This window comes from Caretta caretta, chromosome 5 (assembly GCF_965140235.1).
Source record: "Caretta caretta isolate rCarCar2 chromosome 5, rCarCar1.hap1, whole genome shotgun sequence".
NCBI lineage: Eukaryota > Metazoa > Chordata > Testudines > Cheloniidae > Caretta > Caretta caretta.
Genome location: NC_134210.1, coordinates 34,853,375 through 34,878,007, shown reverse-complemented (window position 1 = coordinate 34,878,007; position 24,633 = coordinate 34,853,375). Strand labels below are relative to the sequence as shown.

Here is a 24,633-nt window from a genome sequence, read left to right as displayed (position 1 = left end):
CTTCTACTGTACCAGAAATCCAGGAGTAGCTATGGACTGAACCCCTCTTGAGTATCTTTTATTTAGTGGCCTGAGAAGCTGCAAAGGTTACTCATTCTTCTTTCATGCTTCATTCCTCTAGGTTTAAATACTTATCTGAAGTATTGTCATTGAGTGCTTTCCTACGGGTCTCTGCAGGCTGGAGTGTGCAACACTCCTAAGTCTGTCAAACAGATTGTCCTGTATGACCCTAAAGGTTGTAAAGAAACCTAAAAATGTGCAGAGAATATAAACTGAAGAGGTTGTCTTGAATTTGCAAGCATCCCTGAAATTCAAATTGCCCAACTTGTTTTAACAGGTTGTTAACTCCTGAGGATGACAATTAAAATGGCAACAGTGTTCAACATTTCATTGTTAGTAATTTTTGAACGGATACATAGCACTCACACTTATCCACAATCCCACATTGCCCCCAACACCTTCATAGAAGCCAAAAGTCCTATTTGTCCCCTATCTAGCTGCCGAACCCCCACCATAAAATTCTACAATAGTTAGGTATTGTTGATAAAAATATCTGACACCTCAAAAACTGAAAATGCAGAGACACTGTAAAACAACTGTAATTTAACATTAAACAGAGGCTCCTGTCCTTGTTTGTTCTATTCCATATTTAATTTCATTATTTTGTTTTAAAAAGCTGCTGCAAGATTTCCAGTTTGCTGCACCAGAGTGCACAGAATCCAGGGCCCCTACCAAAGAATATAGATCCAGCTTGAGTACATTTGGGCCTTGGACCACATCCTTCAGTGTTCAGAGATTCATTGCAGTTATTCACTGTGATACTTCTTCACTAAGAGGGTATTTTAAATTAAACTGAGTTTGGACTCCTCATGATAAGAAGTAAAAATTAAGTGTATTCTTGTTTCCCGTTTTCCAATGTAAGGATACTTAACCAAAAAAAAAAAAAAAAGGCTTGTCACTGAGTTTAGTCACCCAAGATAGTCAAGCAACCTTTTTTCTCACCTAAGACCAACTAACTGAAAAGTTACAAAAGGTTTACCACAAAAATGGGCCAAAACCACAAAGTTTTGACCTGGATTTGAATCTTTCCAAAGTCTGAAGAGATTCAGATCCAGGGTTCAGTTCAGTCTTATTTATAGTGTCAAATTTTAAAATGTGCCCCTTCCAAAAAACATAACAAAACTAACAATGAGAGAATGAGAGGAAGGGCATGACAGTTTATTTGTGGAAACTGTACCATTCTGATAATGTTGTACTGTATATAGTATAACAGCTTCATTTTCTCTTGGATATGAACATTTCAGTACTGTTAAGTTCCTAAAATCTTTAACTGGACCAAGGTAATTTTCTGAAAAGTCTTTTAACTGCTCAAGAGGAATGATTTTGATTACAGCCTCATATAATTACCACATAGATATTTATTAAAACAGCATCTGGCTTAACCAAGCACAGGCTGAAACTCCAAACCTAACCCACCACTGTCTTAAGTACGTAGTAAACCATATCTGGGAATAAGATCAGCTATTGTTCAGAGATCACTACCCTGACAATGAGGTACTATGAGGAAAGTTAAGGATGATGAGTCAGCATTATGACCATGTCAAATACTTTTTATTTCCTCAACATTGTTTGCAGTTCTCTTAGAAGCTTGTAAACAGTTTATTTCCTTATCGGTTGTCCTTTTATTTTAGCTAACAGTGATTTTTTTTCTTTGTTTATCAGTATCACTACATCAGCAAAGTTCTTCCTGAAATAACTTTTTGTTAACCATCAGTGCAGGGCAATCCAAAAGCATTTTGCAATAGATCTTGTGAAAATGTGGCTGCTTGCTTTTTTATTTTTTGTTTCTCCATCAAACAGCAGTGGGGTTTTTAACCTATAAAAGTTGGCATGATCCAGTCAGATAACTGCTGGATTTCTACGATACGGGTGGTTAATATTTTGTACTCCATCTGAACGATATCCCCTGACTGCCTAGTTTCCTGGCTTTTGTTTGGTTTCAGCTGTGTGTGTGTGTAAATTAAATTCAAGTTTCTTGGTTTTTGTTTATAGTAAGGAGACAAGATAAAGGAAAAACTTTCTCGTAGTGACCTTCAGAAAGTGAACTGGTAGGTTAAGGATAAAGTTTAGACTGATTTTCTTGGTTTAGATCAGATAACTGTTGTTTTGAGACAGTGTTGGTGTGTATACACACACACACACACACTCTCAACTTTGCAAAAATCCTTAACTAAACTATTGTCTTACTTTTCTGTATAATTGCTAAATGGGTGTTATAAATATAAGAAATGCTTCCTGTTTCCTAGTCAGTTCAGCCAAGACTGCTTTCAAACCATTTATACCATTGAACATCCCTGCAAATTTGTGACTTCGTAAACCAGTGAATCACAGTGGAGTCTCAATTGACCACATAGGTCTGTATTTGAATTTACACTGAAACAATGAGCAAATCATCACCAGCTATCAAGTACACAAACAAGTGCTAGTCACTTAGCCTGTATACACAGTCCCTTGATACATTTCAATCCTCTGCTTCTATTAGATTAGTTCTCCAAGTGTCTACTCACAATAATGTATTCTAACATAAAACCCCTCACTATCTAATCATGGTAAGAAAGGGAATACAGTGGTGCTGTACTCTTCACTTGTATGTTTAAGGTTCTGGCAAATAGAATTGAAAATGAAGACTGTTTATTACAAGAAAGTGTGAATTGATTTTAAATCCTGCTTTTTCAGCCAACATTTGTCACAGGGCAATACTTGCTGTGCCAATTAGATGGTGGCAGCTGATTATTTCAGTCAATATGAGATTTCATAATCCATTCCTGTCACAGGCACCAACCCTTCATTCAGTCATAAAAATGTGGCTTACTAGAAAAGGAAAAATCAAAAGTCTAAAGGCACAAAGTTGCATAGCTGCTCTAGTAGGAGTTTGTAAACAGAGAATTGGTTGACTTTAGGAAATCCAAATCTAGGAGAATAAAAAGGCATCTGAAGCAGGCTTTTATCTAGCCAGCTTCCTTAAAGACCCAAACGGTTTTGAGGTCTACAAAGTATGCACTAAAATACCATACTTCAAAAAGCAATAAGGCAATAGTATAATCATTATTTCAAAAAAGTTACAATGGTAGTGTAGGCATAAACAGTATAACTTAGTTACAATGTGTGGTACTGTTTCTATTACATAGCCATATTAACCATTTCCTTCTTACTTAATTAGAGATTCAGCTGGGACTCCAGATGAACACAAAACCATTCTTGTACCACCAACAGTTGGCAACTGTTCCTCCATAACAGCGATTGTTACTCTGCTGCTTAAATCACTCTCATACTCTGAACAGTCCACAATTCAAAGTTAGGAGATTAAACACTGTCATACTTGTGAAGAGCTTCTTCTAACTTTTGCGTCACTTTTTGGAAAAAAAGTATTTGCTGTTTTAAGAAATGTTGCATTTGTGACTTAAAGTCCCTCACTCGAATTTGGTGGAAATGATGAATTTCTGCCAAGGTAGCAAAAGAAATAATGTTACAGCGATCTTGAATACCATCAGCCTTCTGGACCTCCATCTTCCCTTCTTCCACATGCCGCTTACTCTCCTTGACTTTGGTAAGGGCTCCTGTACAAAGAACAAAAAAGGAATATTGAACTAAATAGAGTGTCTATAGATTTAGCTACTGTACTTCACCAATATATTCAAATTCTCGGGCATACAAAAAGTCCTTTCTCTCTCACTCACTCTCTGTTACACAACGGCAGCTGTGTACTTAAATCTGCAGTGTAGCTATTACCTACCTCTCAGGCATTTCTCACCTCTAGAAACTTGTATTTAGGATAACTTAAAACTCATTAGTTGTAAAGATACACAGTAATATTGTGCCATATATTCTCTCTCTCAAAAATATGTAGACAAACTTATCAGTGCTTTCTTACAAAAGTTTAACTAAAGAAAAGAGGAACTGATGTCAGTGACAAAGGTATAATACATTTAAACAAATTCGTGAAAGAGATCACTGAAACCGAACTATTATGCTATAGAACAGTGGTTTTCAAACTAAGGGTCATGACACATTCCATGACCCAGTATTGGAAGGCACTGAGTCACGGTGGCTCTGGTCAGCACCACCAACCGGGCCATTAAAAGTCCCATTGGTGATGCTGCCTGGCTAAGGCTGGCTAGTCCCTACTTGTTCTGACACCGCACTGCGCCCCAGAAGCATCCAGCAGCAGGTCCAACTCCTAGGTAGGGGGGCCACGGGGCTCTGTGCACAGCCCCCACCCTGACCACCGGATCTGAACCCCCATTCATCAGTTTGGGCGGTGCTTGCGGGCGAGAGCCACGCGGAGCCGCTTGTGTACCTCCGCCTAGGAGCTGGACCTGCTGCTGGCCGCTTCCAAGGCACAGTGCCGTCCGTGGTGCCAGGACAGGCAGAAAGCCTGCCTTAGCACCCCCACTGTGCTGCTGACTCGGAGCCACCCGAGGTAACCCCGCGCCCTGACCCTGCACCCCAACCCCCTGCCCCAGTACTTAGCCCCCCAAAACCCATAACCCCTTCCTGCACCCTAAACCCTTTACTCTCAGCCCAGAGCCCTGACCCCCTCCCATGCCCCAATCCCCTGCCCCAGCACTGAGACCCCCCCAAAACCTGGAGCCCCTTCCTACATCCCAAACCCCTCATCCCTGGCCCCACCACAGAGCCTGCACCCCAATCCCCTGCCCCAGCCCCTCCCAAACCCAAACCCCCCTCCTGCACCCCAAACCCTTCATCCCTGGCCCCAGCCCAGAGCCTGCACTCAGAGCCCTGACCCCCTCCCGCACCCCGACCCCCTGCCCCAGCCCAGAGCCCCCTCCCACACCCTGAACCCCTCATTCCCGGCCTCACGCCGCAGCCCTCACCCAAACCCTCTGCCCCAGCCCTGAGCCCCTCCCACACTCCGAACCCCTCATCCCCAGCTCCGTTGGGTCGCAGGCATCAACAATTTTCTTCAACTGGGTTTCCAGAAAAAAAGTTTGAAAACCACTGCTATAGAAGGTGAAGGAGAGATTCCAAAAAATCAGTTGTAGAGATGTCATACCCACAGTTTTAGTAATCCCTGCAGTAGGAGCAGGGCCTTTGAGATCTATATCTAAAGACTAGCCTACAATGAAAAATTAGATCAACACAGCTACATTACTCAGGGCTGGGATAAATTTTGTGCCCTGTGCAGCATAGTTAGGTTGACCTAGCCCCCACTGCAGATGCAGATAGGTAGATGGAAGAATGCTTCTGTTGACCTATCTATCCCCTCTCAGAGAGGTAGATTAAATACAGCAATGGAAAAACCCCTTCTGTCAATACAGGAAGTGTCTACACTTTGGTGCTACAGCAGTACAGCTGCAGTGCCATAGCTCTGCTGCTGTAGCCAATGTAGTGTAGACATACCATAAGTAGCCGTAGTCATCGGATTTTACCAATACAGAGTTGCCCTCTAATTATGGGAAGCAGCTTTTTCTGACTGGATTAACATAATGAAGAAAGTAGCTAAAAATAAGCCATGTTTTTTTTTTTATAAAGGCTCTAAGATTTTATTTTGCTGAAGTTGGGTTCTGTGCCCTATCAAAGCCAGAGCGGCTATAAATACTGTATTTATATTTCAATATCTTAAAAATCAGTCAGTATACTTTTTAGAGAAAGATAGAGAACACCTCCATTAACAGTGGGGAAAACAAAATATTGCAAGACACTAGACACATGAATCTTAAGACCACAAGAATGCTGTTAGAATAGTCTTGAGCATACAGAAGTCAGTGTTCAAATATACCATTCAGCTCTTATGTTCTGTATAGTGGAGTTAAATACTTAACACACAAAGAACCTGAAAAGTTTATTGCAATATAGCCCTTTAACAGCTAAGAAATACAGAAGTAGATATTAATATCTTTAAAAAGAAAAGGAATACTTGTGGCACCTTAGAGACTAACAAATTTATTTGAGCATAAGCTTTGAGCTGTAGCTCACGAAAGCTTATGCTCAAATAAATTGGTTAGTCTCCAAGGTGCCCCAAGTCCTCCTTTTCTTTTTGCGGATACAGACTAACAGGGCTGCTACTCTGAAACTTGTTATTAATATCTTTCTCCCTCACCCAGGTGAATACAGGACAAGGTACACCGAACCAGTTCAGGCTAACTATCAATAAAAACAGATTCCAGATACTGTTCCTGGAACTGGAAAACGTCCACTGGACATACTTGGATATGATCTACACTGCAGACCTACATCAGTATAATTACGTTGCTCAGGAGTGTGAAAATTCCACACCATACGCAACACAGTTATACCAGAAGTAGTACTACGGCTGCTCTGCACCAACTCCTACAACTTCCGAGCTGCAGCCGTTCACACAGACAATGCATACCAATGAAGAGGTAGGTACTGGCCCACAAATCATATCCACTCTACCCTGGTCCACCTAGAAAACTAAACCAAACGCCTTGTATGTGAGGCACAGCAAGCTATGGAGCACACGCCTATGCCTATAGGCTGTCCCCTTCCAAGAGTCAGGTAGAATATACTCCTAAATCTTCATTGATTTTAGCGTTCTTTGCAAGCAAGGACACTTTTTTCAGTGGGGGGAAAAAATGTAATTTGGGGCTTGTGCAAAAAGAAGCCAGATGGAATTGTTTAATGAAATCTGATCATACTAAAGTTGCAATGTGAGAAATATTATTATGTGAGAGACATAATATCCAAATAATTATCTTCCAATTTGATTTTAAACCTTACACACCAAGAGCCATAAGTATTGTAGTTTTTTAAAACTCACTGTATAGCATATACTCTCCTCAAACCATTCCACATTAATACAATTTCTCTATATCTATAGTTAACACATAAACCAGAAAATATTACAAGTGTAAAGAGTTTTAAAGTCCTATTGATTATTAAAAACAAAATACAATTAGAAAAAGGAACCTAAGTAAAAATTTTAGCATAATTGATATTGTTGACCTAATGCAGCAGGATTCATTCAGGTACTATAACAGAATTCTCCATTAACATCTAGAATAGATTATAGCCCTAGGTCAGCAATATATGTAATGAGTGCATATCCCTACACACAAACTTGCTTGCTTTTTAAAAATTCATGGATTTAGAGTAATATACTAAGAAAGCAATTAGCCTTCAACTAACCTAAAAAGAATAAAAGGGAAAAAAGCCAGTCTGATCTCTATTTGATTACCAAAAACAAAGGTTCTATTTATTTTTGAACAGCATTAAGCATAAAGCAAACTTTGGGGGGGAGGGATAGCTCAGTGGTTTGAGCATTGGCCTGCTAAACCCAGGGTTGTGAGTTCAATCCTTGAGGGGGCCATTTAGGGATCTGGGGCAAAAATTGGGGATTGGTCCTGCTTTGAGCAGGGGGTTGGGCTAGATGACCTCCTGAGGTCCCTTCCAACCCTGATATTCTATGATTCTATGAAACTGACATTCACCCTATAACATAATTTTGTAATTTGTTAAAACTGAGCTTAGTGAAATTCATCCTAACAAAAATCGATTTGCTTTTGCATTCTCAATAATAATACCTTGCAATTATGTAGCACATTTCAGCCCAAGGGATCTCAAAACACTTCACTATAGCCCCATTTGGATCCACAGAGGAGGACCCATGAGCCTGAGAAGAGCCTAACTGATTACAACGAGGCTTTGCACAAGGATGCGATGGTCCACTCATGCAGATGAAACTGCAGAACTGATTGGGGCCTATAACACTGATATATAGCCACATTTGGGGCTGATGGCAAAGCAAAGAACATCATCAGGCACACTTAGCAATCCAGCAGGGCTGCAACACACCTTTTAAAAAAAAAAAAAAAAAAAGGTCTGGAAGAAGTCATTGAGCTAAGGTGCATCAGGACATGAAGACTTCTGCTTAGTGTACAGGGAGAGGGGGAAAGAATCAAGATGTTAGGATCCTTAAGGTATGGCATAGAGAATAATATGAAATATATCCATAGCAGTACAATATCATAGCAGTATTAGTATATTAGCAAGAGGGACATCACAGCTCAGTGGTTTGAGCATTGGCCTGCTAAACCCACGGTTGTGAGTTCAATCCTTGAGGGGGCCGTTTAGGGATCTGGGGCAAAAAAAAAAATAAATTGGGGATTGTGCCTGCTTTGAGCAGGGGGTTGGACTAGATGATCTCCTGAGGTCCCTTCCAACTCTGATATTCTATGATTACAATGGGGCTGATTTAAAATTGTGCAAATTGATGCCTGTGCAGATATTAATTTTGGCATTTCCTAATTTTTGAGTGCTTAATTTTACAACCATAACATTCTTTTAATGTATATTTGTATGTGTAATAGAATATGCAATCCATTTCATTTCTATGTAAAGTACCATTGATCCAAAGTATAGGATTATTAGCAGGAGAGATGGACTAGATGACCAAAATATTTTTTCTACTTCCAACTATTACAAATCTATAAAAACTTGCACATGCGTCTAAAGCCTCTAGTTCAGTGAACTGAGCTTTTGTTATCCAGCTTCGAATTCAAGTTCTAGGTGATTAGGATCATCCCTCAAATAGCAAAGAAGGCATAGATCAAAAGCACTAGAAAAAACTGCATCACCAAACTGAAAAAAGGAGGGGAAAAATGATGGAAAGATGCAAATGATATTTTTTGTAATCCTCAATCCAAGGTCCAGTGCTAAATAGTTGGATGCTCAATGGATACTCGGTAGAGCAGGGATCTCAAACTAAAATCACCACGAGGGCCACATGAGGATAAGTACATTGGCCCGAGGGCCGCATCACTGACACCTTTACATATAAAGATGCAAAAGCCCCCACCCCTGCCCCAGGCCCTGCCCCCGCTCCACCCCTTCCATGAGGCCCCGCTCCTGTCCCACCTCGTCCCACCCCTTCCCTGCCCCCTTTCTAACCCTTTCCCCAAAGTCTCCACCCCCTTCCTGCCCCTATTCCAAACCCTTCCCCAAATCTCCGCCCCTGCCCCGCCTCTTCTCCACCTCCTCCCCTGAGTGCACGGCTCCCCGCTCCTCCCCCCTGGAAAGCGCTAACAGCTGTTTGGCGGCGGGAAGCACCTGGAAGTAGACAGAGGAGCAGGGATGCGGTGCGCTGTGGGGGAGGGGCGAAGCGGGTGAGGGGAGCTTGGCAGCAGCAGGAAATAACTCTGGGGGGCGGGGGGCTTGGCGGGCCGTAGCATGGCCCGCAGGCCGCATGTTTGAGACCCCTGCCTTAGAGGCTTAAGGACCAGAGGTTCCAGTAACAAAACCTCATATTCTGATGTTTTATTGTAATGTAAGAGGAGACTAGAGAATGCAATGATAATAACAGGATTTAATAAGGAAGATTTATAATTATGTTACTAGCAGCCAAGAAGACTGACAATTTAAAATTCCTTCCAGAAATAAATGCTTCCAGCTGTGAAACATATAACAAAAAGTCGCAACATCTGGTCCATATAGAAGCTCTGAGACAGCAAAAGAAAGTGGAATGAGACAGTAAAAGGGCTTGCAGTGCAAACGTCTGTGGCTGTGAGCAGAAGGGGAAGAGACAATATAATTCTCAAAGCAAAGAAAACCTTTGTGAACACTGTTCACATCAGGACAAAAATAAGTATTTTTCCTTTTACATGGAGGGTCCTTATCACATTAGAAATGCCGTTGGGTGCACAAGCTATACAGAGACTGTATCATTCACCAGTGAAACAGTCACCTGTAAGGTAAAACGATAATGCATTAACAGCATACAGCAACAATACAAACTGTTCAGGATCATGGGATCAACGGTAAGTGAGTGGGTATACATCTCCTCCGAAAGATAGCACTTGAAGCATCAGTGAATATCTTCGGACAGCATGATGGATCTTTGGTTCACTACCAACTTAAAGGAAAGTGTACCGACTATCAAATCACCAACAGCTGGTATTCCTAAACTTTCCCACTAAACTCTGGTTGTAAGAACTGACCAGGTCACACACTAAGGTCCTCTGACCATAATATTTCTGTCTTATACTGGCAACTGAGCTGTGATTCTGCTAATATAGATAAAGACAGATAATTTGAACAAGATCTATTTCAACATGAGCCAGAGATAAGTGATACATTAAAACTGGTCAGCTTGCTTATTGTAACCCTGTTTGTTTTCAGCAAATATCAGATCTTTGTCAATCAAGTGAAGTCCTTACTTTACTCTTCAAATTAGAGATTCCTTTCAAAACAACTGTACAAAAGGTATGTAACATGAGAAGTAGGGGCAGAGTTCCAACAAGGAAAGGGCTATAGGAATATCATCCTCCGCATTATGGTACCACTATTGCTATTTTATGCAATACCATTTTTTTTTAAACTGGAATCAGAGAAAAAAGTAAGTGAGGAAAAGAAACAATAGTTGAGTGTTGCATGTTTTGCCTCTCATGCAAGACCATAGATCTTTCACTAACAAGGCCTATGGAGAACAGCACTGTCACAAGTGATATCTTAGCTGTTCCTAAAGAAACTATCAGTGTGGCATCCAAGCCAGGCAACTTGGGAAGAGGACCAACCAATCACTCACTCAGTGCTCTTTTCTGAATAAGATAATACATCAAGTTCAAACAATCAATGGACACATTTTGAGTGACTAGGAAAAAGGCAGTGGCCACAGAATGACAGAGCTGGGAAAAATCAGGGGAGTTTGAATGTTCTGGCCTTTGTACCAGTGAAAAGTATGGCAAAAACAAGGAATACTACATTCTTGAATGCTTCCTTTGAGAAGTCCACCAGCCAATGAGTTTCAATAGGAAATCCTCCCTGATGAGTCTGTGGAGAAGTACAAAGGTTCCTCAGAAATACTGCTCTCTCAAAAGCAAGCTAAATGAGAGTCAGAAAACATGATGGTCTTTGAAGAAACTCTAAATTTAACAAAGAATATCTTTCAGTGGTTACAACTATGAAATCTTGTGAAAAGAAAAAGGTCTGTGTAATGATCCCTTATCCCTATCTAATAAGTAAACTATGCAAGACAACTTGGAGGATTATTTATTAGAGTAAAATAATATAACTTTTTGCTGACATCAAACTGACCCTTATTTTAAATCTGCAGGGCTACCAGTAGGCTTCCCGGATTCCTCTTTGAATACAGAATAGTGTGCTTTTAAAGTGGTAACCTTGAACTCTAATCTCTTCTTTCCGTTGCCTTCCTTATATTATAACAAGCCATTTAAAATAAGGCCATTTCAAACATGTAGGGAGAACATAGATATCCATTCGCTTACCATATCATGTTTACAGTATTATATACAAGCCTGCAAAAATGAAAAATGAAATTTGAAACAGGCTCATTTTTTTCTTATCAAGGATCCAAACCCTCAGACTATTTTACTGCAATGCCTGGCCTAGCGTTCTGAAAAGACAAACACTTGGTAGCCCATGAATGCATACATGAAGTTTGATTTACCTTTCACTCTGAGGGACAACTGAGTGGGTTTTTTTATGTAAGGTATTCATTCCAATCACTAGAAGAATCTGAGAGCAGAAGCGACCTCTCAGCAAAGGCTAAGAGCAAATTAACCTTAAACTGCCTGCTCATTCTTTGCAGAAGAGCTACCTGAATCTGCATATTAAGTTTCCTCAGTAACAGCAGCCATGATATCCACCCCAAATTCACAGTCCATTGTTCATCGTAAAGGATTTAAAATCCCTTCTCCATTGGAAAGTGCACAGCTTCCTTGGTGAGCATAAGGTCCAAATCAAGCAATTACTGAAAAAGTGAAGACATTATACAGACATAATAATTCTAGTCCTGACAGTTGCAAAAAAAGCACACTGAAACAGACCAATAAATCCAAGCATTGTTTTCTTCCTGAATCTACAGAGAGCTCCAGTTCCTCTGTTACACAGGTTTGCCAACCAACAGAGCCCAAAACTAATCCAATTCTAGACAATGTTTGCAGTGCTGTTGTAACTCTGTTAGTCCCAGGATATTGGAGAGTACTTCACCCACTTTGTCTATCTTTTACTGGACCAATTTCTGTTGGAGAAACAGACAAGCTTCTGAGTTACACAGAGCTCTTGTGATCTGAAGAAGGGCTAGGTGTGGCTTGAAAGCTTGTCTTTCACCAATCCAATAAGATTACCACACCCACCTTGTCTCTCTAATTCTAGACAGTTTCACTGCACCAGTGCAGTACTCCAACAGCAGTAAAACCATCAAGAATTATGTCAATTTCATGTTGTGCCTCACGCTGCTCAGTGCTTTGGGATACTGTACATGGTTTACCATAATCAAGTTTTAGCCTCCACTGTAGTCAGCTTCCCCATATTAAAAGGGGATTATTAGCCATTCACATGGCTACTGTGAGGATTCACATTCATTAACATCTGTACAGTACTTTGAGATCCCTCAGACAATGCAGTGGAAGCTAAATATCATCAAAGGGCCTTTTACGGTTCCCATTTAGTTTCTTAAAATGGAATTAAAAAAAAAAAGGAATACTCCCCTCTTGTACTTCAAAATGAAGGTATGAAGTGGTACAAGGGATTTCACTGTTGACAGACTATTTGCTTAATGTCATTAGCACAGATTAGAGAAATTTGCTCATAGTAAATGAACATCTTGCATATTCTGTACATTAACTAGGTTATTATATGACAGAAAATGCTTAATAGGTTTTTTTGCCTTAAGTTAAAAACAGAAAATCTCTCTCAGCCTTCAGTGTTGAATATACAGCAAAGATGTCATAATGAAAAACTGACAGCACAGTTACTAAGAAGGAACCAGTTACTACTCTAACCTAGAATCAGGCTTTGGTATCAAAGGGTTTGTCTACATTGCAGTTAAGACACCCAGGGCTGGCCCATGCCAGCTGACTTGGGCTCGTGGGGCTTGGTCTAAGGGGCTGGTTAGCTGCAGTGTAGCTGTTTGGGCTTGCGCTGTAGCCTGGGCTCTAAGACCCTCCCACCATACAGACATCTATGCCACAATTAAACAGCCCGAGTCAGCTAGCACAGGCCAGCCACAGGCATCTAGCTGCAGTGTACACATACCCAAAGAGAAGGAAGCAAGTTGTCTTCAACACCACAGAGTGAAAAAAGTGACTTACCTCTTCAGATCTAGCCAACAAAATATATAGACCCAGACTTATTAAACTGAAGATGATGCTTTTCTCCATGAAGGTGGAAAATATAAGAGGAGTTCTATCTTTCACCAAAGGAATGTGGCCTGCACTTCAAAGTGCAGTTTTAAGAAAGTTACAATTGCTTGCAAAATATCTGGCAGACACTGGTTTAAAAAATAAATAAATAAATAAATAAATAACCACCCATCTCAAAAACTTGGTCCTGCATGAGGATACTTAATTTGCTGTTTGTTTTTTAAACCCCCTGTCCTCTTGTTGGAAAAATAACTCTTACAGTGTTAGGCCCCAGACACTGCAAAGGCTTTTGTGGGAAAAGTTACTCACATATGTAAATGTCTGCAAGACTGGGGGCCCAATTCAGCATACTGACATCATAGAGTCTGCAGTGACATAATAGTTAAGAAGTGTGACTTCTTTCTTTTTGATGCCTGCTTGTTCATCCACTGCTCACAATGATATTGGAAGAAAATAGTTACACTCAAAAATTCAGACTCATAAGCTGAAAGGGCTAATGTACTGACCATTTAAATTAGCATAGCGCTTTGATTCATTACTGAATGATCAGATTAGGTAGGGGATTGCTTACATTGGGTGCACTTCCAGTCACAGCAGGCTGGTGTGATGTTCATAGGAAACTGCTACACATACTTCAGTGCAAAAGGTTAGTAAAATCAGCTTCGCGCCTAGATCCAATTTGGATACCATGCAAATAATAAAAGGTGATGATGAAGGAGTTTAAAAGTTCTATGGTTTCTATTTTTTTTTCTAGATTTAATGGTTACATTAATTCAGTTTATATGTAGCCAGTTAATGATGTAGAGAGCAGATGTGTTAAAGGACAGTCTATTTTTAAAATGCCTAATATAAATAAAAATTGTACATATGTAATTGTAATCCCGTCTTTCCCACACTCCCACTCTTCAAATGTCACGTGTCTTCTTAGGATGTAAACTCTTTGGGGCCAGGGCAGTGTCTTTATAGCCCATAATACAATGGACTCTGAATCACAACTGTGGTCCTTTGGTGTGACTGTGATGTAAGTATTAAAGACAGATTTAAGAGACCTCTGCAGATATATTTAGTATCACTGATTACCTTGTGATGACTGATCTCCCTTCTGCCACTAGGTCTCATTTTTATTAAAAGTACACTAGACAATGTACATTATCAATGGAAACAGCTAATTAGAGAAGAAATATTTCGAAGTCCACAAAGGTAAATATACCACATTTGACAAGTACCATCGCCAGTAAGAATGTTTAATTACTCTAAGCTGCAGTATAAGGCTAAACAAGTACCTCAAATCAGCTATGATGACTGCAAGTGAGAGCAGGATAGCAAGATAAACGAAAGGAACTCTAGAGAAATATCAGCCTATTGAACATTTTACCTCCACCTACAAAAGGGGGAAAATAAACTGCTGTGCAACAACCGTGTGTAACAAGCTAGATTGGTTTGCTTTGCAGTTTCATTCAAAGTTCAACTTCAGTAATTTTAAAATAAATGTATATACTATCCTAAGATATGCTAGACCTACGTGTCATTTTCAGCAAAGGTCCTTGTCCTGCATTTAAGCACATGCTTACATTTTACTCACAAGTAGTACTATTGACTTTATATGCAATATGCCTGGACTGGCATCTGTCATAATATCATCATACAATAACTTAGTCCTTACATAGCGTTTATCGGCAGCTCTCAAAGCACTTTACAATGGAGAGCAGTATCATCATCCCATTTTTCAGATGGGGAAACTGAAGCATAAAGAGGCAAAGTGACTTGCCCAAGTGTCAAGCACCCAGCAGGCCAGTAGCAGAGCCGGAAACAGAATCCAGGTCTCCCGAGTTCTAGTCCAGTGCTATGTCCACTAGGCCAGTGCTTCTCAAGCTATCTGATGTGGGGGACTGGCAATTTTTTTTCCCAATGTGCGCGCAGACCGGCAGCCGATGGCTCACAGACCAGCACCGGTCCGCGGACCACCACTTTGAGTAGCACTGCACTAGGCCACATTTTAGATGGCAGTGTGCTAATGGCATAACAAAAGCTCCAGTTAGTTGATGCTGTTTCTATTTTCCTTTTATACTCACATTCCCTGTACTGAGTTTCCCTTGAAGCGTGTACCACACCCCACTACGTTGGCATTGCTTAAGTGTCCAGTTCTAAGATTGGCTGCCTTTTCAAGGGCCTGTATACAGTGTGAGATTTTGTCTTTGACACCATTTCAGACAATGACCTACATTTTCAGAAATGACTAAGGATTTTGGGTGCTTCAGTTTGAGTACACAACTTGAGACACCTTAAATGGGCCTGAACTTCAGCAATGTTCAGCACCCACCCTCTGAAAGTCAGACTCTAAGTGGTCTCAAATTAGGCAACCAAACCCACTAATCACTCTTGAAAATATAAGCCACTATGTCTTGCAGAATGTCTCCAGTTTATGCATAATCTGCCATACAGTATCCGTATACGAGTTCGTAATCCTGAGGCAGCACTTGAACACACTGATGGTCTCAAATTCCAGTATATAGTTCTTAGCTTCTCATGTCTCTTGTGACATGAGGACTTTGTGTTTGACAGTGTCTATGAAACCACAGTACATGACTGATTATACTGGCATTGACTGGCTTTTTTCATGATCAGTTGGCCATGATTAGGGCCCTACCAAAGTCAGCCGTGAAAAATGTGTCATGGACCAGGAAATAAGCCCTCCCCCGTGAAATCTAGCTAGTGGAGGAGAGGCAGAAGTGCAGGGCTGGAGGTACCTCAGCCTGGGGCTCCTGGGCTCCAGCTGCTAGTCTCCGGGCTGTGGAGGGATGGGACTTATTCTTTCCCTGCACAGCCACTCTCTGGGGGAGGTCAGACCCACCTCCGGGTACTTCCCCCTGCTGCAGGAAGTTCCACAACTGGGCAGCAGCCCCAGAGCTTCCTGAAGCCGCAGGAGATTCATGGAGGTATATCTGACCTCCCCCATGTTTCTGGGAGCACCCCAGATAGGAATTCCTAGCTGCTACTTCTCTCCCTCCCCAGCACGGGCGGGACTAGCAGCTAGGAGTCCCCAGCTGGAGCACTCCCAGCAGCACAGGGGAGATCAGACACCTCTCCATCTCAGGGAACCTCCTACTTACTTGCAGGAAGTTCTAAAGGCAGCACAAAAGTGAGGGTGGCAATCCCGATACAACAGCTTTGCGATCCCCCTCCCTAAAACTAGCTTTTGGGTCATGACCCCTCCCCCCCCCCCCCCCCCGGTTACACCACCATGAAATTTCAGTTGTAAACCTCTGAAAACATGAAACGGACTAATTTTCAAATCCTATAGCTGTGAAATTTACCAGAATAGATGCTGAATTTGGTAGGGCCCTAGCTATGAAAAATCTACGTTCTTCCAGGGTCTGAAATGGCAAGTGTCTGTTACTGGTTTTTTTTCCCTCTGGAAAGAGCTGATCACTACTTAGACTGTAAAGGCTTGAGGGCAGAGACGGTCTTTTTGTTCGGTTTTGTACAGTGCCTAACCCAATGGGGTGTCAGTCTATGATTGGGACTCCTAGATGCTATGATAATACAAACAGCCAGGTCCTACAAGAAGGGATAGACATAGCTCCCTTCCCGTCAGAGTGATGCCACTAAATCTACCAGCACTTTTGTAAATGCTCTGACTAACTCAAAAGACAGCTACTTCTACTGAAAATGCTTCACCTATGGATGGCAGCAAAGGAATTTTCTGAGAGATAGAATAATAGGGATGTGCAGATACGCTCCCTTCAAATCTATGGACGATCTATAGTAAATTTTGCTTTTATTGATGGCTACAATGGTGAGTGTCTCCATCTTGAATGCTGGTTTCCTCAGAAATTTACTGAAGGTCATCAGATCAGGGTGGACTGGTGAAGGCAGCAGCAGGAGATCATGCTACAGTCAATAGCAGTGACTTGATACAGGTGGTACCTGCTTTGCTACATCTTTTAATTGTACTGCTCCCTGCAGAGGTCTGGGGGAGGAGAGGGACATGTCTCATGCCACCTGTTTGACCCCTACCATTTGCCTGCCACTATTTGGCTCTGTTGCTGCCCTCAGGAGGAAGACTAGGTGTGCCCTGCATAGGAATGGCTGTTGAGAAATCCCTGGAGCTGGTCCACAAAAAAGACTGAGATCCCCCTCAGATGATTAGATGAAGGAAGGTGCACAGGAAGCACACCTTAGTATTCTTGCTCTTTTTAGACCACGTCTACCCTAACGAGCTTACAGCAGCACAGCTGTACCGATGCAGATACGCCGCTGTAAGACCGCTTGTGTAGCCAGTCTATGCCAACAGGAGAGCTCTCCCGTCAACACAGCATTGTGCATGCTACCACTTATGCTGGCAAAACTATGTTGCTCGGGGAGGTATTTTTTTCACATCCCTGAATGACATAAGTTTTGCCGAAATAAGTGCTAGTGTAGACAGGGCCTTAGTTTCCCTCACTATGACTGCTCTCCGCTACAGCTCTGAGTGCTGCAGCTTCTCAGGGGACCACTTGGGAGGCTGGTTATAGAGAGGCTTTCTTTCAGAGCTTAGGCTTCAGGCTGTGTGGTGCAAAAGGACAACTGAAAGGTGTTCAAACACGACACCTGTTTGTACCATGCACTTATTTCTGCACCATATGAACACTTGTGAGCCAGCTTGTGTATTCCCCCACATCTTCACCCGATCATGTGAAGAGGGAGCAGTGAGAGGAGTTCTTACACTAAGCCTTGGCCCCTAAACTTCAGTGTGCAGCTGTCTATCGAGCAAATAACAAAAGGGAGGAGAGCCTGCTCAGGTGTGTGTCAAGTACAGCAGACCCCAGTTTTTGCTCTTTGTCAGGATTGTTTTCGGAGACTGTGGAGGGGGAGAACAGGGTAATGAGTTTTCCACCCCACTTGAGTGATGCATTTTGGATTATGTGGAGACTAGATTATAGAAGTAAGAAGCCCATCTTTATGAATCCTGCCCACTCTTCTAGGTAGTCAACTGGGTAGTCTTTTCGGGGTTTATTGCAAAATGTGTAGCATGTTGCTTAAGGCAGAAGACTAAACACAGAAAGACACTTTATGTTTTTCAGCCAATCCAATAGCTCTGCCATAAACACCTATGATTTTGTTGAAGTAGGCAGGGTGTCATAGCCCCTTATCATAGAATCACAGAAGATTAGGGTTGGAAGAGACCTCAGGAGGTCATCTAGTTCAACCCCCTGCTCAAAGCATGACCAACACCAACTAAATCATCCCAGCCAGGGCTTTGTCAAGCTGGGCCTTAAAAACCTCTACGGATGGAGATTCCACCACCTCCCTAGGTAACCCATTCCAGTGTTTCACCACCCTCCTAGTGAAACAGTGTTTCCTAATATCGAACCTAGACCTCCCCCACTGCAGCTTGAGACCATTGCTCCTTCTTCTGTCATCTGCCACCACTGAGAATAGCTGAGCTCCATCCTCTTTGGAAACCCCTTCAGGTAGTTGAAGGCCGCCAATAAATCCCCCCCACTCTTCTCTTCTGCAGACTAAACAAGCCCACTTCCCTCAGCCTCTCCTCGTAAGTCATGTGCCCCAGCCCCCAGATCATTTTCGTTGCCCTCCACTGGACACTCTCCAATTTGTCCACAATCTTTCTGTAGTGGGGGGCCCAAAACTGGACGCAATACTCCAGATGTGGCCTCACCAGTGCCGAATAGAAGGTAATAATCACTTCCCTCGATCTGCTGGCTATGCTCCTACTAATGCAGCCCAATATGCCATTAGCCTTCTTGGCAACAAGAGCACACTGCTGACTCGTATCCAGCTTCTCATCCACTGTAATCCCTGGGTCCTTTTCTGCAGAACTGCTGCTTGGCCAGTCAGTCCCCAGCCTGTAGAGGTGCATGGGATTCTTCCATCCTAAGTGCAGGACTCTGCACTTGTCCTTGTTGAACCTCATCAGATTTCTTTTGGCCCAATCATCCAATTTGTCTAGGTCACTCTGGACCCTATCCTCTAGTGTATCTACCTCTCCCCCGACCTTAATGTCATCTGCGAACTTGCTGAGGGTGCAATCCACCCCATCATCCAGATAATTAATAAAGATGTTGAACAAAACCGGCCCCAGGATCTTCTTTAATACTGGCAGCTTTCTTTATTTCACTGATTATGACTTTAAAGGGCCACTGTCAGCCTTAAAACAAAACCAAAAAAATCACCTTAATCTAAAATTACACTTTGTAATTAAAAAGTTACACCTTGCTATAAACAACCCAAGATTATCAGAGCAAAAAGACTGGAGAAAAAAATCTTCCTTTTTATTTTCCAGTTCATTTACTTAGTAACCAGTTATAGTCCCCAACCCTACAACTGGATCTATGTAGACATCACAGAGCTCCTCTGTGGCTCTGACTGCAGAATGAGGGCCTTGTTTATGGTCACCCATATGCAATATTCTGGTAGAAGCTCATTTGCTTGAACTTCCCCAAGTTCAACAAGAGGGTGAATTTACCCACACCGCTCCCAGAAGTGGCCAGCATGCCCTAGGTGCACCCTCCTGCTCTCAAACACCCTCCCAGAGCTTGCACCCCTCACCCTCTCCTGCACACCAACCCCCTGCCCCAGGCCCAGCCTGGAGCCCCCTCCTACAATGCGAACCCCTCAGCCCCAGCCCAGAGCCAGCACCCACTCCCGAGCTCCAACCCCCTGCCCCAGCCCGGTTAACACGAGTGAGAGTGGAGGAGAGCGAGCGACAGAGACGGGGGGATGGAGTGAGCAGGGCGGCGCTTTGGGGAACGGGTAGGGTAGAGCCTGGGTTGCCCTTAAATTCAACAAGTAATCTAGGGCGTAAAAAGATTGGAGATCACTAATGTGTGGTGTTGCCTTTGGACCTTGCCCCATGAGCCTCCCAAAAAACCACTAACACAGCAAAAAAACCCTCTATTTAAAAAAAAAAAAAAAGGAAAGCTGCAGTACATACTACTTAAACAGTGTTCTACTGGAAAACTGATGACATATTTAGCTGATTTTAAAAAATCATATTGATGGTATTCCTTTAAGTTAGTTATAGAATTCTTAACTTTAAAATTCTCCATTCCCAAAACAAACGCACTTTACCAGGTTCAAGCACCTTTTTGACTTTAAAACATTTGGTGTCAGCCAAGGGTTCTCAGACTTCATTGCACCAGGACCCCCTTCTGAAAACAAAAAAGTACTTCACAACCCCAGGAGGGGGGACCGAAACCTGAGCCTGCCTGAGCCCCGCTGCCCCAGGTGGGGGGGCCAAAACTGAAACTCAAAGGCTTCTGCCCCAGAGGCAGGGGGCCTGTAACCTGAGCCCCACCACCCAGGCTGAAGCCCTCGGGCTTTGGCTACGGTCCTGGGCCCCAGCAAGTCTAAGCCAGCCCTGGCGACCCCATTCAAAAGAGGTCGCGAACCACTTTGGAGTCCCAACCCACAGTTTAAGAACCGCTGGTGTAAGTTAATCAGAGGGTAATGCCAACAAGGGGAATTTTCCAAAACAAAAAGATTAGCATAAATTTCCTCCTCTCTTTCTTGAAATAATGTTGTCACTCTCCAAAATTTTACAGTGAAACAAATCTGATTTAGATGAGTCATAAAAGATACATAACAAAAATTGCCCTTGTACGAAAGCTGGAAGTGTATTACAGTGATACCTGTGAACTCTGGCTCCTCAGATTTTACCAGAAATCGGTGATTCCAACATGGATTTTATAAATACCTATCTCTTTCAAATCAAACTCCTTTGCCTTTGATCTGAGGTGTTGTTCTAGAAAGCAAAAACTTGAAGGCATGTCATTAGGGGCAAAATAAAAGAACTTTTCTACCATTGTGGGTGAAAATTCATGCCCTGCATCTTACTGTACAGAATGCATTAGTGATTAGAATACATTAGGAACTGTCAGGTCTGTACTGTAAAGTTAAGGTTATCTAAATAAGCATAACATAACAAAGTTTTATGTATGTGAAAAATGTTACAAGTTACACACTTCTTTTACAGTAGGGGTGACCAAACTTACTGACCCTCCGAGCCACATATGATAATTTTCAGAAGTTCGAGAGCCATAGGACATGCTTGCCAGGGTTGAGGCTTTTGCCCTATGAGGTGCCCCTGCCTGGGCTCCCTGCTCCTGATTAAGCCCCTACCCCCACCACAGGACAGAAGCTCCCCTGATGTGGTAGGCTGAGAATGGTGAAGGGTGGGGGCGCTCCACAAGCCACAATTCAACTGCAACAGAGCCCGGTTTGGCCACGCCTTCTATTGAAGGATAGTTTCTTTCCCACCAATGAATCCCAGCGTCTTACAAACAACATTCAGAAATACTGTTACATCTCAGGGTAAAGGTGGTAGCTAGGAGGACAACGGTGAACAGAACCTGCTGAGACAGCAAGAGGAAGAATACGAAATTTTAACTTAGAACACTGCAGCAAACTATTACACTCACCAAAGTAGATCCTTAGGCTATGTCTACACAACAATTGCTACAGCTCCATAGCTACAGCAACATCGTAGTTTAGACATCTACTACAGCCATCAAAGGGGTTTTTCCATCACTGTAGTAAATCCACCCACTGAAGAGGCGGTAACTAGACTGACAGTGCTGTCTATGGGGGTGGGAGGTGCGGGAATTGTTCACACCTCTGAATGATGTATCTACGTTGACCTAGAGTTTTAAGTGTAGACCAGGCCTAAGTGTCCAGCCATAACAGACAAGACACCAGCTGCTTTCAATATCTAATTCAAAACCTTGCACTGTAAAGTGCACATAATACAAGGTTATGCTGTGACACCTCACGCAAGTCATTCTTGGTCTGTGGCTCAGTTTCACCATTTGAAAATGGGAATATTTCTAAATGGGTTCTTGTAAATACTGTTTGTAAAGTGCCTTGACAGGTTGCGGTGAAAGGGATTATAACTGTATTATGTTCTCAGGTAACTTCAGATTAAATATTTAAAAAGCAGTTAGACTATTTTAAGATATTAATTATATTAATAGATGCTTTTACACCACTTCATCTGCAGGATGTTTTATAAACAAACTGAATGATCTTCAACATATCCGTAGTATAGGCAGGTATTAATTCCCATTTTATAGATGAAGATGACTGGCTTAGGGCCCAGACCTGTGGCTTTTAGCCAGGCAGAATTCCCACTAAAGTCTGGGCCTGTGGTATGGAATGAAACTTTTGTATTATTGCATTTAAGCTCAGTGACAGGTCTGCCTGAGTAAATGCAGCGGGCTTTAACTGAAAACCACTGACACTGACTGAGCTAGGATTAGCACTCGGGAGTTCCTGGTTCCTACATCTGACCACAGAGAGACAGAGATTGAATGGCATATTAAAGATAGACACAGGGATATTACCTTTCTGGACATGGATGATGTCTGGGAAGTTGGCCAGATGCCCCTGATATAGTGCTAACAAATCCATCACAGGGTCAAGGTCCTGTCGGGGCTGCTCTGCAAAGAATTCCCCAATGGTGTCATAGGCTTCCCCGGTGAAGGCAAGGGCTTGGTTGAGGTTGGCAGAAAAGGCCTGCTGGTCCAGCTCGAAGGCCTGGCTGAGGCCCTTGAAGGAGTGCCCCACTTTCTGGTACTCCTTCTTGAAACCAGTGACCTGCTTACGGGCAAACTCATTGGCGGTGTGGGTGAGCTGCATGGTGCTCTCATCCATCTTCTTGGTGAAGCTCTTGAATCCATCCACCCGGCTCTCCACCTCCTGTAGATCCAGGGCAGCGGCAGGGCCGGTGGGGACGCTGATGGTCAGGAAGAAGTTGGCACCCACCATCTCGTCCCTCTCGGCCTTCCGCTTGCCCTGCTTCCAGGCCTTCTCATCGGTGCTGGGGCAGGTGAGGAAGTGCCGGAAGGCATCGCACTGAGCCAGCACTGGGTGGCTGCACATGTGGTCCATCCACCAAGCCAGGCCCTTGCGACGCTTGGAGATAAAGTCCTCCTCGAAGCGGCCCGTGGCCTGCTTCTCGGGCAGGTGGGGCACAGAGATGACAGGGAACTTCTCGGCCAGGCGCCCGTAGAGCCAGTCGAAGTGCTTGTAGCGGCGGTGCACCTGCTGCCCCGTGTGGCTGGGTACCAGCTTGTAGGCAATGTAGCTCTTCATGCCCTTGAACTTGGTCTGCTTGGTGGGGTCCTCGATGGAGCACTGGAAGGGGTAGGGGTTCTCCTGCCACTCGGGCCCCCAGGGGCCCAGCACCACGCACAGCTTGTCCCCGTCCTTCACGAAGCCCGAAGCCTCGCCCAGCACGAAGGCCTCCCCGCCCGACTTCACGAAGGTGGAGAAGCGGTTGAGGTTGCGGCTCACGGTGGCCGAGCTCTTGGCCCCGCCGCCGGGGTGGTGGTGGGGGTGGCCGGGCTGCTGGCTGTTGCGGGAGGCCAGCGAGAGGTCCGAGCGGGTGGAGAGGCGGTACCGGGCCGAGGTGGGGCCGCCGCCCCCCGCCGCGTCGTAGTCCGGGTAGGAGCTGCCCAGCACGCCCGGCTCGTCCGCCACCGTGGAGGTGTCGTCCCAGTCATCGTCCCAGTCGTCGTCGCTGCCCTGGCTGGGCTGGTAGGAGCCGCTGTAGGGCGCCGGCGGGAAGGCGGGCGGCAGCGGGAAGGGCTCGGCCGCCGCCGGAGGGGGGAGCTGCTGGACCGGGGGGTTGAAGGCAGCCGGGGGCACCAGGGGCTCGAAGCCGCCGGGGGGCAGGTTGGCGTAGCGGGCCCCGCCGGCAGGGGCGGGCGGCTCCGCGGCCGGAGCCCGGATCACCTGCACGTAAGAGGCCGGGAAGAGGCCGCGGTCGCCGTGGCTGTTGACCCCCTCGAGCCAGCCCTCGATGTCCTGCTCGCTGCAGAGACTCAGCACCTCGTGCTCTCGCAGCGAGATCTCGCCCGGGTTCTCCGACCTGAAGTCATAGAGCGCCCGGGCCCGCAGCGCCATGGCCCCGCCGGGCAGGGGCCGGAGCCAGCCCTCCCCTCCCGGGCAGCCCGGCCGCTTCCCCGTGCTGCCTGCGGCGGCGGCGCCGCCGCCTCCTGCTCCTCCTCGCGCCCGGGGCCGCCCCTGCTGCTGCCCCGGCTCCCGCTGCTCCCCCCGGCGGTGGGGGCGGGCGGCTGGCGCTGCGGGGCGCCCGGGCTGCGCTCACAGCGGCGTCTGCCGCCCGCCCGCGGAGCCTTGCAGCGCGGCTGCGGCTCGCTCCGCTATGCGCGGCGGCTCCGAAACCCCGCTTCACCCCAGCGGGGGGAACAGGGGGGCCGGGCCGGGGACTCTCCCACGTAACCAGTTTCGTTAGCTAATCCAGAGCCGAGAGGCAGGGCCGAGGAGCCGAACGCAGAGCGGCCGCCCCCATCGATGGGCCGCTTCCCTTCGCCGCCTGCCCCCTGGTGTCCGGCCGGGCGGCGGCGCGGGGGCCGCTGCGGGCGGAGGGGACGGCCGCCCCCGTCGCTAGGATGGGGAGGGATGCCGGGGCAGCCCCGGCTCGCCAAACCCGGCAGCGACACGCGCATTTCCAGCCATTGACAGCGGGACA

At 44.7% G+C, this 24,633-nt stretch overlaps 1 protein-coding gene across 1 annotated transcript; it reads right to left on the bottom strand.

The window, feature by feature from the left end:
- Positions 1 to 1,197: 1,197 nt before the first annotated feature.
- Positions 1,198 to 24,283, bottom strand: SNX18 (sorting nexin 18). Its single transcript, XM_048851824.2, has 2 exons — positions 22,484 to 24,283; positions 1,198 to 3,617 (listed from the first exon to the last, which is right to left on the bottom strand). Exons 1-2 carry the CDS (start codon positions 24,045 to 24,047, stop codon positions 3,364 to 3,366), a joined length of 1,818 nt encoding a protein of 605 aa, XP_048707781.1. The 5' UTR covers positions 24,048 to 24,283; the 3' UTR covers positions 1,198 to 3,363.
- Between the last annotated feature and the right edge of the window lie 350 nt (positions 24,284 to 24,633).

Coding starts and splice junctions, on each gene's coding strand:
- SNX18 (XM_048851824.2), bottom strand. CDS start 24,047: ATGGCGCTGCGGGCCCGGGCGCTCTATGACTTCAGGTCGGAGAACCCG. Junction 3,618..22,483: donor CATCATCCATGTCCAGAAAG/GTAATATCCCTG, acceptor TTCTTTGTACAG/GAGCCCTTACCAAAGTCAAG.